We start from the raw sequence: 14,482 nt of genomic DNA on the forward strand, positions 1-14,482 counted from the left end.
ATGTGTCTCTATGTATGTTTCTGTAAGGGACTATTATGTGTATTTGGGTGTCTATGGAGCCCACAGACATGGGTGTTGGATACCCTGGAGCTGGGTGGTACAGGTGTAAATCTGGATAACATGAGTTCTGGGAACAGAACCCTCAATTTTTTTTTGGAAAACATCAAGCATTTTTAACATCCCATCTACCTGTCTAGCCCCCATTCATATCTTTAGAAGAAAAATTGGTGTCAAGATCATAACTGATTATTTCTTATAAATCAAAAGCCTTCAATCTGATGTTGTTGTATTTAATATTTATGAAACGACTTAAAAAATCTTACGATTTTAGTATGTTGCCATATTGTGTTATTATATCTGATTTGAGGAATATGTAATGTGTTGTGTTTTAAAACAAACCTCAAACATTTGATTTTACCAATGAATACTCAGAAACTGATGCTAAGATAAAATCCTGGGATCTCAGTGAGGAAGAGAAGCCCTTATCTTACCTTCTAACTCAGCCCATGTCCCAGAAGGAAAAAGTCCCTTCTCCATGCTGTCTTAAAATCCCTAGAAACTCAATGTTCCTCCTTTACCTTCTGTGTATCCCTCTATCCATCCTCTAGACTGCCTCTCACTCTCAATGGTGCTTTTTTATGTTCACTCACTGTGAACTGGTTATTTCTCTACCTCTCTATGGTTGACTTTATTTAATCCTGATTACAGAAAGTTCTTGGATTGAAGATGTGTGCTAGGACTGAGCCATAACACGACTTGTTTATAATAAACAGAAACCTCTTGAATTAAAGACTGAGACAAACTGCAGCTAGAAACAGTTTTTTTCCAGTTCATAATCTTGGGGCTCATAATGTGATTAAATATCTTGCAACAATAGTGAGGTTATTGTTATCAACTTTCAGAGAAGACAACTATGACTCCAGAATTTAAATTATTTGTTCTTTATGACAGAAATAACCAGATTATCTTGAGATTTCAACTAGTTCTTCAGTATCTAAAATAGTTTTGTTTAATGGAAAAGCTTTATTAAAACATGAGAATAAAAAAGACCTTTTCAACATCTAAATAAGAGCAGTGGGTTGACTTCCCCTGGTACGAAGACCTAGGAATGAAGAAATAGTTAGCCTCCTGGATGGGTGCTGGAAGAACAGTTAAGTAATAATCTAAAAGAGCATTGATGTTTGTGGTCTCTGTTATCCAGGTAAGTATGAGATATGGGTGATGGAGAACACTTGATTTGTACATTCTTGCATCTGGTCTCCAAAAATTCCAATCTCATTCCCAGGCTTGCTTCTTCTTGCTCCCTTTTTTTCAAGTGTTATTGTAGGAAACACCCTGATTCTCTCTCTTTCTTTTCAGATTCTGGCACAAAGGTGAGCCCAACAGTGATGATGAAAAATGTGTTATATTAAATCATCTTCTGAATGCTGGATGGGGCTGGAATGATATCCCTTGCCATCATAAACAGAAGTCAGTTTGTCAGATGAAGAAAATATACTTATAAATCCAACATTCTCCATGAGCATTTGATTTCATTGTTATGCACCATTACTCGTACACCTGGGAAGTTCTACAAGTGGAAGCGATGCCCACAGAATTTAAGTGGGAAGCAAATTGTTATGCATATGAAAACAGTGCTCCACATATATCCTTGGGTATTCATCCATGTATTCTGTCATGAAATGAACTTTCATTGGGAATTTTCGACATGCTAGAGACAATACAGTGACCCTTTTGGGCACATATGGAGCCTTTCTGCCAATTACTCAACATTTCATTTCATTACTCATTGTATGAGATGTTCCCCTGATCTGTCTGCTTTTCTGTTTTTTAATTACCTTTGGTTTTATTGACAAAATTGGAAAGTAAAATTATGTGTATATTTAAGTTATAGTGTCTGGATTAATTCACACACTTATTTACTTTGAAATATACATATATATTTACTGTGAAATAATTATCCAAAGCAGGTTAACAACACCTCCCATTACTTAACATCATTGCAATATTATGTGTGTATATGTGCGTCTGTGTGTTAAAAGCACTTATGATTATTTAAAGAAAATTCAGTTACACAGGATGATGCTAACTGTTGTCATTCTATTGTACTGTGAATCTCAGTATTAACTTCTATTTTATCTGCTAGTTTGTGCCCTTCATCAGCATGTCAGAGATCCCAGCCCTTTACGATTATATATTCTTCACTCTAATTCCTTAGATATTTTGATAAATTATTAAGCAAGTAATTATTGTAATATTTTACATATTATCCTTGCATTTAATCTCTCTAATGAGTCATGAAAAGCAGCATCCCCAGCCACCAACATGCAGTGATTCCTGTTTTCTGTGTTGTTTAAATGGTGTTAAAGGATAATTCTGGATTACAGTTTAGACTTAGATAAATAAAGAATGAAAAAAGGCCCAACTTGCTAATGTAGCTACAGTGCTGAATTAAAAAAATGTGACCTTACATACCTACTATAAAATATGAGAAATATTAAATATTTTATTAGATATTATATGAAAACCATACTGAAATATGTTTCAATAAGTATAAGTTAGCATCTTTTGACCCAAGAAATTCTGGATTAAATTGGCATAGAATAGAAAAATACACACAATTGCTGTCTTCTTTTCAAACATTTCCTGTAGCAAGCTAAGAGTGACAAATGGAAACACAGGCAAATCTTGCTTAGGCAGGAGATATTTCAGACATGTTTATGTAACCAGTTACATAAGTCAATATGTGAAATCAAAGTGTGGCAGCCTCTCAGGCAGCATTTCCTTCTTTGTGAAAAATTGGACATTACTAATTAAGCCAAATCTTCTATTTATAAAAAGAAAGCAAGGGTAGTATTCTCTAAGCTAGAATTGCTATTTTATAAAAGGATCATATTCACTTTACCATCAGACAATTTTGCTCAAACCCAACAACATATCCTGCTATACCTTCACAATCTGAATTCTGATGTATGAATTAAATCATGGCATGGGTTAAAATTATGAGACAATCAGTTTATAGTAAGCAGACAGTGGATTCTGTTCATAAGTAGTCTCTTTAAGCAAGGCACTAAGTCCATTTATTCTCCTGTCTTCTTAATCTCAGTAAATGCCATCTATGTTCCAGGGATCTTCAGATCCTCCATCAGCATCCTCTCCCCAAGGCGATGTCTTTGTGCTTGATAGCATTTGTGTGAATTGATCCAGTCCAGAATTCTTCTGCCTCCCCTTTCTACTGGATGTTTCTAGGCATACTTCTAAATGAAAATTTTGTATTTCTTAATAAAACGTATGTTATCATTAGTTATTATTGTTAATTGTTTCACTTTACATTTAGCTCACTGTCCCCCTCCTGATTACCCCTACCACAATCCTTCCCCTAATACCCCTACCCTCCTGAGTAGGTAGGGACAGCCTTGGTATCCCCAGATCCCCAGATCCTGGCATATCAAATTTCTGTGAGGCCAGACACATCCTCTTCTAATGAGTCCAGACAGGCATCTCAGTGAGAAGAACATATCCCATGGGCAGGCAACAGCTTTTGGTACAGCCCCCATTCAAGTTGTTTGGGACTCACATGAAGACTAAGTTGCACATCTGCTACATATGTGACGGGAGGCCTAGGATCAGCCCATGTATGTTCATTGGCTGGTGGTTCAATCTCTGAGAGCCCCAAGGGGTCCAGATTAGTTGACTCTGCTGGTCTTTCTATGGAGATCCCATCCCCATCAGAGTCTACAGCCCTTCTCTCTATGCTTCCATAAAAGTCCCCAAGTTCCATCTACTGCTTAGCTGTTGGTGTCTGTGTTTGTCTGAGTCACCTCTCAGAAGAAAGCCATGCTAGATTCCTTTCTGCAAGCATCATGGAGTAAAAATGATTGTGTCAGGGATTGGTGCTTGCCATGGGATGAGTCTTAAGTTGGGCTGGTTATTGCTTGGCCCTTCTGTTAGTCTCTGCTCCATCGCCTCTCCTTGTATTTCTTGTAGACAGGATAAATTTTGGGTTGAAAGTTTGGTGGGTAGGTTAGTATGCCTATAACACCACTGGGATTCCTGACTGTTTACAGGAGGTGGCCTCTTCAATTCCATATTCACAGTGTTTTGAGTCACAGAGAAGAACACCCACATTGAGTCTTGGGTGCCTCCCTAATCCCAGCTCTCTGTTTCCTCCTGGAGATGTAGAGAAGTAGGAAATCCAATGGAGGGTAAGAACACAAGGGAAGGGGCATGGAGCAGATACTGAGGGAATGCCCAACCAATAACTGGCCTACCTTGAAGTCATCTTTCTGTTTCTTTGTTTCTTTCTTTGTTTCTTTCTTTGTTTCTTTCTTTGTTTCTTTCTTTGCTTCTTTCTCTCTCTCTCTCTCTCTCTCTCTCTCTCTCTCTCTCTCTCTCTCTCTTTCTTTTATTTTTTTGTTTTTTCAAGACAGGGTTTCTCTGTGTAGTCCTGGCTGTCCTGGAACTCACTTGTAGACCAGGCTGGCCTCGAACTCAGAAATCCACCTGCCTCTGCCTCCCAAGTGCTGGGATTAAAGGCGTGTGCCACCACTGCCCGGCTCATCTTTCTGTTTCTTATGTATAAGTTTCTCTGATTTTCTTCTAAGGCTTGTTTCTACTTTATGTTTGTCTCTTTTTCTTGTGTCATAAAGTCCATTTCTTTGAGAAGGCACAACAAGTTTTATGATGATTAAGACTAATCTAAGAAATACTAGCATCATAATAACCCTAACTGCTAATGTGCCAATCTTAATTAAGCCATTTGTCTCTTCTTATGTCTCTGTCTTTTAGCCATTCAAGGTGGCATTATCTAGGGTTCAAATGTCCCATTTTATTGTTTTTCTCATCCTTAATTGTGGTATTCCTTTTAATATTGTTAATTTCAAATTCCTTATACCTGTCTCTGATTTTTTTCATGCACAGGATCTTTTCCTTTTTAGCATTTAAGCCTAATTCCAAATGTCTTTTTTCATGATCAGAAGTTTGGCTGTGCTCAGAGTTTTTCTTGGGTTCTCTCTCTTTTCTGTGTCAGCTCAGACCTCGTGCTATGGCTTGTCATAAACATGTCTTTCACTCCGCAGGGAAAAGGCATTTCTGATGTTCCCATATGACTGTGACTTATATCATTCAAGTCTCAAATTTATGGGTATCAGATGGGAGCTGTATCTCACTGGATACTCAACCCCTCCTTCATGCCCTGCCAAGGCTAATGGCATGCCTCTTGTAATGCTTCTGATGGGCAGCATCACCAGCCACCACTTCATGTGGGTTGAAATTTGGTGCTGTGGACGTGCCAGGTATAGGGGGCAGCAAGCCCTCCTCCACAGGACAGTGGGCTCTAGTGTGTAGCTACACCACATGTCAGGGGGAGATGTGGCCTGTGAATGCTAGTGTGGTAAGAATGCACATGAGGCTCAAGCAGGCCATCACATGCATGTCTACCTAGGCCATCTAGCTCTCTCTATCCTCTCAAGCTTCTCTGAAACCCTGTAGTGCTTTGGAGAAGTTGCCACTTTATGATCTCTGTAATTGCCAAGACTTATATTCTTAGGTTTTGGTTATTTCCCTGCTCATGTAGCAAGTCAGATTTTTTTTTTCTACTCTGCTCACAGAGCAGCCGGCCAGTTGCCACAGAACTTCCTGCAAGAGGTGAGTACTTGTTGACTTTTTCCACCCTGGACTTTTCAGGCTCTAAGCCTGGTTCTTTCTAAGTTTGTATATGTGTCTATGTTGCAGTTCTGTGCATAACATGATAGGTGTTAAATATAAGTGTATTCTGGGGGCATATTCTATAGCCCTCATTGTCTCACAGAAATGACACAACAAGCACTATTGATGGGCAGATAGTCCTATGTTCTAACCAGATCATGCTGACTCAGACTACTATCCAGCAATGTGCCTGACTACTTGCCATTGAGTCTTGCCTTCTGCTTCATATGTGTCCTCATGACCTGATCATGGGAAATATCCTATTCCTCTGTCTCCCTCTCTTTCTCTGTCTGTGATTCTTCTAGGACTGGAAGTCCTGCCCTCCTGCTTTAGTTAGGGTTTCTATTGCTGAGAAGAGACACCATGACTAAGGCAACTCTTTTAAGGGAAAACATGTAATCGGGGCTGTGTTACAGGTTTGGAGGTTCAGTCCATTATCATCATGAAAGGAAGCATGGCAGCATCCATGCAGACACAGTGCTGAAGAAGGAGCCAAGAGTTCTCCATTTTCATCCAAAGGAAGCTAGGAGCAGATTGTCCCATAGTCATCTATCAGAATGGTCCCAAATCCTACCTCACAGTTACACACTTCCTCCACCAAGGCCATACATAGTCAAAGAAGACCACATACCTTTTAAGCATACCACTCTCTGTACCAAGAATATTCAAACCAACACACCTCTCATCTCCTGCTAAGTTATTCAGTGATCAGAGGTTTATTATCCGATCAAAGGTAATGGAAAACAATTTTTACACATCATTGAGAAAGAGAAGTTCCAATAATCATGACAATGCCAATGTCTGGAATGTACCCAGTCCAGTGGGCACAGAAATCAGCACCTGAATACACAGTGCACAAAACCATCCCCCAACAGTAAGTGGGACATATGTATCACATCCTGTCTTCCCAAACCTCATTGTGGAATAGTGGATATAAAGAATGGAAGAGCCAGAGTGATAATGGATGACTACAAGGAAATGGTGCCTTCTGTACTTATCAGGGCAGCTGGACATATGAGCTCTGTGAGTATCACATCATGTACATCTCTACAAACCAAAGACTGGCTTATTCCAACATGGATTGGGGAGTTTTGCATGAAACACCACCCCTATCCATGGAACTACTGGGCTATCAGTAGAGATAAGAGAGGTAAGTCATTGCTGACAGAGGTAAGTAATTGTCCTTAAGGGGATAGCTCTGGGTAATTTGGTCATACATTGGTTAATATTTGAGCCATGCAAATGTGGTTTGATGGATTAAAAGAAAAAACAGAGAGGACACAAGTTGACTTGTAGGGCATTTAGAGGAGATATGGAAGGTGTTGGTGGAGGAGAGGGCAACAATCAAAATATGAAATTCTTCAATAATGAATATAAATTTTTTAGAACTATTTTAAACTGAATTGAATAACACATCAAAAGGATCATGCACCATCATCCAGTCAGTTTCATTTAGAGACACAGGGGTGGTTCATCACATGTAACTCGATAACTGTAATCCACCATATAAACAGGGAAATGAAGGAAAGAAACCACATGATCATCTCAGTGAAACTCTGTCTTGAAATAAAAAGTAAAAGGAGGAGTACTAGAGAGATGACTCAGAAATTAAAAACACTTGCTGTTTACCCCAAGGACCTGGGTTTGGTTCCCAGCACCTACACAGTGGCTCACAACTGTCTACACTCTAGTTCCAGTGGATCTGATACCCTTTTCTGGCCTCGACAGCACCAGGCATGCACATGGTATACAGATATATAGGTAGGTAAAACACTCATATGCATAAAATAAAAATTTTTAAAGTAGAAAGATGGTGAACATTGGTTTCTTTATCATCTGCTTCTGTGACTTGTGGCTCTAAGTCTTCCCCATGAAGATGAACTGTATCTTTGAAGTATGAGCCAAACAAAACCTATCTCATGTAAGTTCCTTTGTCGGGATGTTTTATCACAGTAACAGAAAAAGGAACAAAGGCTGTCTCTTCTTCTCTGTTTAATCTTGTAGAGAAAGTTAGCACCAGGGCATTTAACAAAGAACTAAGCCAGAAAATATTAGATATTTGAATTGGAACAAGAAGCCAAGAGCCTTTTCTGCATCTAATGAGATTCAGAAATCCAAATGTTTCTATCTTTGAGTTTATTTATGGGATGGATGACATCTATAGATTTACATATGTTGAACAATCCCTGCATGTCTTTAAGTCAACTGACCATCATGGTGAACTATCTTTTGTTATGACTTTAAAAGTAGTTTACTAGTTTGCTTTTCTTTCTTGTTTATTCAAATTTTAATTTTTTTATTTTTATTCTTTTGGTGGATGAAGCTTGCTTTATTTTTTTTCTCTTAGTCCTTATATACTTTAATGAAATCCTCCACGCAGAGATAAAAAAAAAATCACATTACAATAATTTCTGTTTTTGAACCTTCTTTTTTTATTGGATATTTTATTTGCATTTCACATGTGGTTCCCTTTCCCCATTCCTCCCCTCTAGGAACCACCTATCCTATCCCCCTCCTCCTGTTTCTAGGAGCATTTGCCTCCACTCTCCCTTCCACTTCCACCTCCCCACCCTGGAATTACCCCACACTGGGACATCCAGCCTTCACTGGACCAAGGATCTCCTCTCCCACCTATGCCTGACAATGCCATCCTCCCCTACATATACAGCTGGAGCCATGGTTCTCTCCCTATGTGCTCCAAGGCTGGTGGTTATGGCCTTGGGATCTTTGGTTGGTTGGTACTGTTGTTCTCCCCATGGGGCTGCAAACTCTTTCAGCTCCCTCAGTCTTCACTCTAACTCCACCATTGGGAACCCCATGATCAGTTCAATGGTTAGCTGTGAGCATCTGCCTCTGTATGTGCCAGACTCTAGCAGAGCCTCTCAGGAGACAGGTATATCAGGTTCCTGCCAGCATGCACTCCCTGGCATCCAAACAGTGTCTGCATTTGGTGACTGCACATGAACTAGATCCCCATGTGGAGTAGTCTACAGATGGTCCCTCCTTCAGTCTCTGTTCCATACTTTGTCTCCATATTTCCTCTTGTGAGTATTTTGTTACTTCTTCTAAGAAGGACTGAAGCACCCCTACTCTGGTCTTCCTTCTTCTTGAGCTTCATGTGTTCTATGAGCTGTATTTTGGGTATTCCGAGCTTTTGGGCTAAAATCCATTATCTGTGAGTCCATACCATGTGTGTTCTTTTGTGATTGGGTTACCTCACTCAGGATGATATTTTCTAGTTTCATCCATTTGCCTAAGAATTTCTTGAATTCATTGTTTTTAATAGCTGAGTAATATTCCACTGTGTAAATTTACTACATTTTCTGTATCCTTTCCTCTGTTGAAGGACATCTGGGTTCTTTCTAGCTTCTGGCTATTATAATTAAGGCTGCTATGAACATAGTGGAACATGTGTCCTTGTTATATGTTGTAGCATCTTTTGGGTATATGCCCAGGAGTGGTATAGCTGGGTCCTCAGGTCATACTTTGGCCAATTTTCTGAGGGACTACCAGACTGATTTCCAGAGTGGTTGTGCCAGCTTACAATCCCACCAACAATGGAGGAGCATTCCTTTTTCTCTACATCCTTGCCAGCATCTGCTTGAACCTCAGTTTTTGGTCTTAGCCATTCTGTTTGGTGTGAGGTGTAATGTCAAGGTTGTTTTAATTTCCATTTTCCTGATGATTAACGATGTTTAACATTTCTTTAGGTGCTTTTAACCATTTCAGGTTCCTCAGTTGAGAATTCTTTGTTTAGCTATGTATCTCATTTTTTAAAATAGGGTTGATTGTCTGCAGTCTAATATATGTGTGTGTGTGTGTGTGTGTGTGTGTGTGTGTGTGTGTATATGTATATGCATACAATATTAGCCCTCTATTGGATGTAGGGTTGGTAAAGATCTTTTCCCAATGTATTGGTTGCTGTTTTGTCCTAATGACAGTGTCCTTTGCCCTACAGAAGCTTTGCAATTTTATGATGTCCCATTTATCAATTCTTGATCTTAGAGCATAAGTCATTGATGTTCTGTTCAGAAACTTTTCCCCTGTGCCCATGTGTTCGAGGTTCTTCCCCACTTTCTCTTCCATTAGTTTTAGTGTATCTTGTTTTATGTAAAGGTTCTTGATCCACTTGGACTTGAGCTTTGTACAAGGAGAAAAGAATGAATCAATTTGCATTCTTCTACCTGCTGCCCTCCAGTTGAACCAGGACCTATGTTGAAAATGCTGTCTTTTCCCCACTGGATGCTTTTAGCCCCTTTGTCAATGATCAAGTGATGATAGGTGTGTGGGTTCATTTCTGGGTCTTCAATTTTATTTCATTGATCTTACTGCCTGTCTCTGTCCCAATATCATTATGCAGTTTTAATCACTATTTCTCTGTAGTACAGCTTGAGATCCAGGATGGTGATTCTCCAAGAAGTTCATTTATTGTTGAGAATAGCTTTTGCTATCCTGGTTTTTTTTTTTTATTCCAAATGAACGTGCAAATTTCTCTACCTCTATGAATAACTGAGTTGGAATTTACATGGGGATTGCATTGAATCTGTAGATTGTTTTCAGCAAGATGGCCATTTTTCTTATATTAATCCTGCCAATCCATGAGCATGGGAGATTTTTTCATGGTTTTAGATCTTCAATTTCTTCAGGGACTTGAAGTTCTTATCATACAGATCTTTCACTTGCTTGGTTAGATTCACACTAATGTATTTTGTATTATTTGTGACTGTTGTAAAGGGTGTTGTTTCACTAATTTCTTTCTCATTCTGTTTTTCCTTTGAGTAGAGGAAGGTTACTGATTTGTTTGAGTTAATTTTATATCCAGCCAGTTTGCTCAAGTTGTTTATCAGGTTTAGGAGTTCTCTTGTGGAAGTTTTGGTGTCACTTAAGTATATATACTATCATATCATTTGGAAATAGTGATATTTTGACTTCTTCCTTTCCTATTTGTATCCCTTTGACCATCTTTTGTTGTCTAATTGCTCTGGCTAGAACTTTGAGTACTATATTGAATATGTAGGGAGAGAGTGGACAGCCTTGACTAGTCCCTGCTTTTATTGGAAGCTCTTCAAGTTTCTCTCCATTTAGTTTGGAGTTGGCTACTGGTTTGCTGTATATTGCTTTTACTGTGTCCTTTGAAAGGACAGGAATTCAAGGGGATGGGAGCTGAGCTGCAACTGCTGTGTGTGCTGTGTGGGATCTGGTCCAGCCCCTGGTTCTCTGCTCTGGGACGGTACAGGTGGGTCCTGAAACTTGTCTTTTTTTTTTGTATCTAAAGTCTCTTTCTTTGAAAAAGCACACAAACTTTTATGATGATTAAGACTAATATAAGAAATACTAGAGTAATAGTAGCCCTACCTGCTAATGTGTCAATATTATTTAAGCTGTTTGTCTCTTCTTCTTCTGTCTGTGTCTTTTAACCATTCAAGATGGCATTACCAAAGTTTCAGGTGCCCTGTTTTATTGTTTTTCTCATCCTCAATTGTGTTATTCCTTTTAATTTTATTAATTCAAATTCCTTATACCTATGTATGATTTTTCATGCACAATCTTTTTTTCCTTTTTATCTTTTAATCATAATTTTAAACTTTATTTATCTGATCAGAAGTTTAGCTGTTCTCAGAGTTTTTCTTGTGTACTATTTTTTGTGTCAGCTCAGACTTCATGCTATGGTTGGCCCTGACCATGTCCTTCCCCTCTCAGAGAAAATGTATTTCTGCTGTTCCTCCCCTCCCCCAAGTCTGTAGCTGGTATCAGTCAAGTCTCACACTTATGAGTTTCAGATGGGAGCTGCATCTCACTGGATGCTCAACGCTTCCTTTGTGGCCTGCCAAGGCCAATGGCACTCCTCGTGTAATGCTTCTGGCAGGCAGCACCGCCAGTCACCACTATATGAGGACTGTAATCAGCTGCTGTGTGTGTCCTAGCTATGGGAGGCAGCACCACCTCCTCCACAGTTCAGTGGTGCAGGTGTGTAGCTACATCTCCTGGCAGCAGGAGGTGAGGCCTGTGAATGAAATCTTGCTAACTATGCATGCACAGCCCAGGCAGCTCATTACCTGCCTGTCCACTTAGGCCACCTAGCTCTCTCTATGATCTCTGCTTTTGACAAGCCTTATAATTGTCAGGCTTTGGCTATTTTCCTGGCTCATGAAGCCAGCCAGATTTCAGCTGCTCTGGTCACAGAGCAGCCAGGCAGTTGTCATAGAGCTTGCCTGTTCCTGGGGGGTGTTTCTACAAAGGACTTTTGAGGCTCTCAGCCTGGGTCTTTCTAAGTTTGGATGTGTGTCTATTTTGGGATTCTGTGCATAACGTGATGGGTGCTAAATGTGAGTGTAATTGGGGGGGTATATTCTGTGCTCTCCCCCACTGTCCCACAGAAATGACACAAAGACCTTATATTTATTAACAAGAAGCAAGCACTATAGATGAGCAACTATGTAGTTGTACTAATCTGATCACGCTGATCTGGACTGCTAGCCAGCAATGTGTCCTATTACCTGCTGTTTGAGTCTTGCCCTGGCTCCCTCTGCTTTGTATGTGTCCTCATGACCTGCTCCCTTCATGACTTACTCATGGCAAATCTCCTCTTTCTCTCTCTCCATCTCTCTCTGATTGGAACCCACTCTGGGATTGGAGCTCCTGCCCTCTTGCCTTAGATAGGGTTTCCATTGCTCAGAAGAGACAGCATGACTAAGGCAACTTGTCTAAGGGATAACATTTAATTGGGCTGATTTATAGGTCCAGAGGTTCAGTAGATTATGACAGGAGGCATGGCAGCATCTATGCAGGCATGTTGCCACAACCTTCTCCTCCCCCCCAGTAGTTGGGCAGAAAAAGATGGGAGGATTGGTGGTTTGAATATGCTTGGCCCAGGGAGTGGCACACTTAGGCGGTTTGTGTCCTTGTTTGACTAAGTATGGAGGAAGTGTGTCACTGTGGGATGGGGATGTTTTTTTTTTGACAGTGCCTTTTTTCTTAGAGAAGGTTTGCAATTTTATGAAGTTCCATTCTTGCTCTTAGGGCATAAGCCACTGGTGTTCTGTTCAGGAACTTTTCATTAAAATTTTTGTGGGTGACGAAAGGAGAGGGGACAAGTGGGGGAAGAAAGGAGGAGGAGGAAATAAGAGTGACAGTATCAGATCTGGAGGACAATAGAGAGAGGTACAGAGGGTCTGGAAATTGAATAAAAATGAGGAACTGAGGATTGCCACTGGTGAGTCTCAGACATCAGAGAAGCATGAGGCTCCCAGGACCCAATGGGGTTGACTTTAGCTGTAATGCACAAAGAAGGGAAAGTAGAACCTGTGGAGACCACCTCCAGTAGATACACATGGCCCCTGGTTGAGTGATAGAGCCACCAACCCATCTCAAAGTTTTTTTAACCCAGAAATGTTTCTGTCCAAAGGAAAAACAGGGATAAAAAATGGAACAGAGACTGAAGGAAGGGCCAACTGTGGAACGGCCCCACCTGTGGATACATTATTTCTGCAGGCACCAAACCGAACACTGCTTCCATGGTCAAGAGGCACTTGTGGACTGGAACCAAGTGTGGCAGTTTCTGGGAAGGTCTGGCCAGCAACCGACCAATACAGAGGCAGATGCTTGGAGCCAACCATCAGGCTGAACTCAGGAAACCTGCTGGGGGAGCGAGCAGAAGGACTGGAGGAGTGGAGGGAGATTACAACTCCATTGGAAGAACAACATAGGGCTAGACTGACCACCCAGTTCTCGAAGAGACTAGCCCACCAACCAAGAAGTGTACCTAGAGGGATTCATGGCTTTAGATACATATGTAGCAGAGGATAGCCTTGGCAAACAGTGATGAGAGGGGAGGCCCTTAGTCCTGGGGAGGTTTGATGTCCCAGAGTAGGGGGATGCTGGAATGGTGGGGCAGGAAAGTGTGGATGAGTGGGGGAGCACTCTCATACAGGCAAAAGTGAGGGGGAGGGCAGATGTGGGATGGGTACCTGGAAGTGGAATATCGTTGGATGGGGGGTTGGTAGAGGGGATAGCTGGGAAGTGGGATATCGTTTGAGATGTAAACAAATCAAATAATTATTAAACATTCTAAAAAAGGAAAAAATACAGTTTAAAGATACGTTTTTTTAAGAGGTGAAGAAATTTCCATTTTAGGAACTGAGAAGTGATGAGAATAATGTCCAAGCTTTCAGGACAATTTTAGGCATGTTTTTCAATTTCCTCTTTCCTACATCCTTAAATCACTAGAAGTAAGTGGAGACTGTGACTTCCGTGAGTGCAGCATTGGTCATCTCTGTGGCATTTAGCTCAGAGTGAGTAGAGGTTGACTCTGAGCTCTGGCCTCTTTGAAAGAAGCAAGTCCCTGATTCATATCTTGGAGAGTCAGACACAAGAAGCCCTTGACCTTCTGCACATAGACCTCAGTAATGGTGCAGGAAATAAAGCTACAAGGTAGGGTGACATTCCTGTCTTGGTCCATAGGACACAGTGGGAGTGTGTGATGTGATGAGGAGGTGCCTGGGGTAGTGATGCAGACAAGTGGGCAGGCTGAAGTGATGGAGTGGGCCAAGACAGCAGAGCCACAGGGATCTGAAGGAAGTGCGATATCTAAGAACCAGCAGTCCTTGAGAAGACAAGAAACCAAACATAGAAAGGAGGATGTAAAAAGATAGGACTTCAAGGGAAGACTGTGACACTTAAGATGAAAGAGTTAGGACGTGGAATTGCTGGTGCCTGAGGGTGAAATTTTTCTAGATTGTGTGTGTGTGTGTGTGTGTGTGTGTGTGTGTTTGTGTGT

The 14,482-nt window shown here is 40.7% G+C and overlaps 1 protein-coding gene across 3 annotated transcripts in view; it reads left to right on the forward strand.

Annotated features, from left to right (window-relative positions):
• LOC114615376 (C-type lectin domain family 4 member A-like) overlaps positions 1-14,482 on the forward strand; it is a 63,909-nt gene that overhangs the window by 22,770 nt on the left and 26,657 nt on the right. For 2 of the 3 annotated variants that reach the window (XM_028761115.1, XM_028761116.1), the window contains exon 1: positions 14,112-14,136. The exons of the other annotated variant lie outside the window; for it this stretch is intronic. In XM_028761115.1, coding sequence (XP_028616948.1) covers positions 14,112-14,136 — 25 coding nt within the window. Of the gene's footprint in view, positions 1-14,111; positions 14,137-14,482 lie in introns of those variants that run through there. 3 annotated transcript variants of the gene reach the window in all.

Source organism: Grammomys surdaster, unplaced genomic scaffold (assembly GCF_004785775.1).
Source record: "Grammomys surdaster isolate TR1022 unplaced genomic scaffold, NIH_TR_1.0 126660, whole genome shotgun sequence".
Taxonomy (NCBI): Eukaryota; Metazoa; Chordata; class Mammalia; order Rodentia; family Muridae; genus Grammomys; species Grammomys surdaster.